Source organism: Diplotaxodon limnothrissa, linkage group LG4 (assembly GCF_057381915.1).
Source record: "Diplotaxodon limnothrissa isolate DT_005_m linkage group LG4, D_limnothrissa_male_GT1.1, whole genome shotgun sequence".
In the NCBI taxonomy this organism is placed as follows: Eukaryota; Metazoa; Chordata; class Actinopteri; order Cichliformes; family Cichlidae; genus Diplotaxodon; species Diplotaxodon limnothrissa.
In genome coordinates, this window is record NC_140599.1 from 10624907 (window position 1) to 10630134 (window position 5228).

Below are 5228 nucleotides of genomic sequence, written 5' to 3' on the forward strand. Positions count from 1 at the left end.
TGACTAAACAGATAGGCTACATAAAAACACCGTTGGGAGTTCGCCTTGTAATCGGAAGGTTGCCGGTTCGAGCCCCGGCTTGGACAGTCTCGGTCGTTGTGTCCTTGGGCAAGACCCTTCACCCGTTGCCTACTGGTGGTGGTCAGAGGGCCCGTGGCGCCAGTGTCCGGCAGCCTCGCCTCTGTCAGTGCGCCCCAGGGTGGCTGTGGTTACAATGTAGCTTGCCATCACCAGTGTGTGAATGGGTGGATGACTGGATGTGTAAAGCGCTTTGGGGTCCTTAGGGACTAGTAAAGCGCTATACAAATGCAGGCCATTTACCATTAATAACATGGGGTCAAATTCCACTTTTTTATTGTCATTGATTAACAATTCCACAAATAATAGAAACAACATTGTTTAAAAATATTCAATAGTTAAAATAAACTGAGATTTGAGTAAAAGGTAAAACATGCTGTGATGATTTAAATGAAGTTAAAGTTCGTATGTCAAATCAGAAACGTAAAGAAACATAAACATCAGAAAGATAAAATATTCATTTGTTACACCTTACATCTAAATAAAATTAGAATAGAACACACACATAAACACATTATCGAAAGAAATGTTTCATGAAGCTACAAAAAAGAAAAATATTGTAATTTCTCATTAAAAATAAAACAATAAACTATTCGTTAATGTTCACAACAATATATTTGGTTTTAATTCTCATTATATTCTCAAAATGATTGTTTCTCTCATGTGTGAGCATTTATGTGACCAAAGCAGAAATATATATACCATTCTGTCACCCACATGTAATGTTTAAATCACTAACATTATGTTTTAAAGTTTATTTGTGAGTAATCAAGGTAAAACAGCTCTTGTGATTTTCAGCAAACTAAAAATGTGTAAAACTGAAACTGTTCAGTTTGTACTGTACATTTCATCCAGACTTTGAATAGCCTCTTTTTTTTTTTGTGCATTTTCCATTCACTGGGAATCTCACCACGCTGTGTGAATTTTAAACCATGGTGGTTTTCGAGTTTCTCCTGAAACTGACACACAAACCATGTCCAATACTTGAGCTTAGACTCATCAGGGGTAATGCTCCAATTTTCATATGGTGGTCCAGCAGTTCCGTATTTTTTAAAAGGAATGGTATGATTTGAGTCATGGCAAGGGTAAAAACTTCCTTCACTTGCAACTTGGGTTGTACAAAAGTCGACACACAATATCTCAGTGTTTCTGTAGTGCCAACCATTGATTGCTTGAGATCAATGAAAGGGGACACTGTGATCTCCAGGACTGTGATCTTTAATTGTGTTGGTACAAACAGCTGCACAGAACGGGCAGGTTTCCCAGCAGCAGTTACACAGCTGATCGATGAGGATTTGATCAGGTCTCTTATGAGGGATCTTATCATTTCCTGGTCTTCATGCTCAAAAGGTCTCTTTAAGTAATGTATTATTGTTTTAGCACCAACTTCAAAAAATGTAGCCACTTGGCTGGCAAGCCCTTTTCTTGTTGTATCTTCGTGCTTGCCAAGGACAATATAATCAGAATAATTGCCAACCTCAGATATTTTTTTGTATCTGCCATTCTTTTTGCATTCAAATATGAGATTCCATTCAAAACCAAGGTCATTAAAGATAGTTGCCTGATCGTCATCCAGCTTGATGTCCTGAATGGGTTGTGCATCTGCAGTTAACTCTTTTACCCAGTAATCCTAAACTGACTTGAAATGTTTTTTAAGTTCCTCTTCATTTTTTGCTTTGTCTTTTAACTTATGAGCAAGCTTTTTACTCTTTTGCAGCAGCTTGTTCTCAAATTCGGTCTTCTTATCATTCAGCTTTTTACAAGCTTTCTTCTGCTGAATAACTTCATCCAGTTTTCGTTCCACTCCTGTCACCAGCTCCTCTTGGAACTCCTTTATTTTGTTTTCAAATCGGCCTCTCCACTGAACCAACATATCTTTGTCTCTGTCATCCTCAAAGTACTTTGACATATCTTTTTCTACTTCTTTATATTTTTCACTCATCACTACGCTCAACCTTGTCAAGTTCTCCATTTTCAATTCTGGTATGAAGCTGGTTTTCAATCACCAGCATGTTGCTCCTCAGGGCCCAGGTCCAGTTTCCATACTCAACCTCAAGTTTTCTGTAAACTGCAATTTCTAATGTGTTTTTTGAATCTGAAAACAAAGTGTTCATTCATCAGAGCTTTACACAGGTCTTGTATCTTTCTGTTAAAATGTGAGAGAGTGATCCCAGGAGAGCATTTAGCCTTAGACAGGATGATGTTCTTCAGCTCTTGGATGCTCTCGCTGTAGCCTGGATTTGGAGGAGCCATCGGTGGACTTCCCTCCCATAGCTGAGCAAAGTATTTCACATCTTTTTGCACATCAAAGTCAATGATATCACTAAAGCACTCAGCATCACACACTTCCTCTTTAGCAGCTAGTTGAGCCATCTGGTCCAGTTTTTCTTGCAGGCGTCTTTTCCCATCCATGTTTTTCTCAGTAGCTGCCATATCTGTCACATTCTGATGAACAAACACACAACTGGGAGAAAGTTTAACTTTCTTCATCCTCATGAAAGCCTGAACAACAATCTGCAGGACATCCTGCATCTCAGCTGGATTCTCACCAAAGATGTTGATCAGTGTCAAGTAGAGCTGGGCGATAGAACAATAACGATATGTATCGCGATATAATTTTTACTCGATAGAGAAATTAAGCTATCGCGATAGACCTCGCCGCTCTTGTCCTCTTAAAAAAAAAAAAAAAAAAAGATCAGCCAATCCAAATTAAGTAACGCAGAGCCGAACCAATCACAGCCGCAGCGTCACGTCGCGTGACTTGTAACGTACAGCACAAGTGCCAAGCCGCACGTGTGTTTGTTTGGGAAGCAGCCAGCGGGTAATGGAGGAAATGAGTGTGCCGACTAGAAAAATCAACCGAGCGTGACCGAAGAGAAAACAGATAATGGTTCCAACGCCGGAGAGATTGTCGAACGGAAGAGCCATAGAAGTTCCGTAGTGTGAAGGTATTTCGGCTATTTCAAGTCTGACAAAAAACAGAGTAGCGTTCACTGTAAATTGTGCCGAAAGCAAGTCTGGAAATACAATGAACTGGTGCATGCGTCACACTGTGCGCCACGTTATTGTTTCGGTGAAATGAATTTCTACAATACTGTTACTGTTAATTCTACTCTCTGCAGTGTTTAAATGCTTACATATACACACAGTTACTGTCCGTCCACACATACGACTCGGTTCTGCTTCTATGCCGCAGCTTTGTTTACTTTTTCCCACCGAGGCTTCTAGACTTCTGATTGGCCAACATTTCTGCACGGTTAGGAATCTAGCTCCACCTGCTGCTTTGGCATGTTCATAGCAGCGTTTTCCTTCATTTCTGCCTTTATGTGTGGACGGGATTATTTTTTAAAACGAAAACGGAAAATCTCCGTTTTCAAAAATACCCGTGTACGTGTGGACGTAGCCTCAGTCTCTGACTGGAAGCGCTAATTCGTCATTTGGCTTTTGTCAGACTAAAGTAACTGTTAAAACTGTTTGAAAAGCTCAGCTATACAACAAGGAGAGATTGAGAATTTCCTTTTAGTTCTCAGTTTATTTGATATTGACAAAAGTTAGTCAGTTTTGTCTGTTCTTCTGTAAAACAAACTAAGATTTATTTTTACAATTAATATTTTGTTTCTAAGTGGAATTGACAATTTAGTCTGTTTCGTTTGTTCTATTTTGAAACTTAAACGCTTTAGCGGCTGCCTTTTGTGTAGTTTGCAATATTTGCCTTTATTTATCTGAAAAAGTCTCATGTTCCTTAAGTACATCTACCCTGTTGAACTTATTATGGGAAATAAATATTTAAATAAAAACAAGCTGCTGATTATTTCACATTTTACTTGTGAGCAACGGCACATTTAAATCTTACAAATATAGTTATTTGGCTTATATCGTGATAGATATCGTTATCGCCTGAAATGAAAAAAACATATCGTGATATGAAAAAATCTCATATCGCCCAGCTCTAGTGTCAAGCTTCCTAGGCCAACAACAAATGTCGCTAGTGCATTGTCGTGATGAAGAGTAGCATTTTCTGCCAGCTCAAGAGCTCGCAGTCCTTCAGTGTCCACCACTAGAAAATAGTCAAACTGGAAGTCTTTCTTGATTTCCTCTGACACTTTGACCAGCTGCATGAAGGCACCTTTGGTGCACCTGCCTGCACTCACTGCAAACTGCAATCCAAACATGGTATTCAGCATTGTTGATTTTCCACTGCTTTGTACGCCCAAAACTGACAACACAAAAACTCTCTGGTCACCTAGTTTCTTGATGACTTCATCTAAAAAACTACAGATCCATGTTAGAGGCACATGACCTGCATCACCATCCATCAGCTCCACTGGGTGTCCTGAAATCATCAGATCTGCAGCCAACTTTGGATATTTAGACCAGGAAGTCAGTTTATTCTGTGTTTGTACTGCTCTATGGGCTTCATAGATCTGTCCCATTTCTCTGAAGATGTGCTCCAGGCAAAAGGTTGCAGACTGCAGTGTTTTGGAGATTTGTTCAAGCTCTGTTTGTTTGCTTGCTAACAGATCAGATTTGTCGTGTTTCTTTTTCAGAGTCAAGAGCTCAGTCCACTTTTCATCATAGCTTTGGAGAATTGAAGAGAGATCATCTGTGGACAAGGCTGGACTGGGACAAAAAATCGGCCCAGGCATTTTGACTAGAGACCGGCCCACCAGGATAAAGATTGAAAATGTGATGTCATTCAGGGGTAAGAGGTACTAGCGCACGCAGGCTTTCAATTGAACTCAGTTACACAGCGATAAAAAGAAACCCAAAAAATGGCAACAAGCTGTTGTATTATTAACTGCAATAGTCGGTCGCATGACAGCCACGGGAAGCCGACGGGTAAAGAGATCGTTTTTTTTTTAATCGGATTACGTTGTTGAAGAGAAATTTTTTAAGCCATGTTTCCGAAGTAAGAGCCGACGGATGGTCTGGATATACCAAATATAACGTCTCAGAACACTCAGCTCACATGTTAGTCTGCTCCAAGCATTCCCACAAAGGTCAGAGTTTTGTAGTAGTTAATACGTCATTTTTCTTAACATAATTGGTGATATAGGTTACAAGCAAGTCTGGCGCTGAACAGAAATTGTTGCGCTATGCTCCTTTGTTTATTGTGCATAAATAGTGAATTGTCCTGACACAATATTGCG

At 39.7% G+C, this 5228-nt stretch overlaps 1 protein-coding gene and 1 pseudogene across 1 annotated transcript; both read right to left on the minus strand.

The window, feature by feature from the left end:
* Positions 1-906: 906 nt before the first annotated feature.
* LOC146633321 (interferon-induced very large GTPase 1) lies at positions 907-1650 on the minus strand. The gene is given in 3 exon segments (XM_085352924.1): positions 907-957; positions 960-1413; positions 1640-1650. Coding segments are annotated over 3 exon segments (516 nt in total).
* A 58-nt stretch (positions 1651-1708) lies between these two features.
* On the minus strand, positions 1709-4511 carry LOC146633322 (interferon-induced very large GTPase 1-like; annotated as a pseudogene).
* Between the last annotated feature and the right edge of the window lie 717 nt (positions 4512-5228).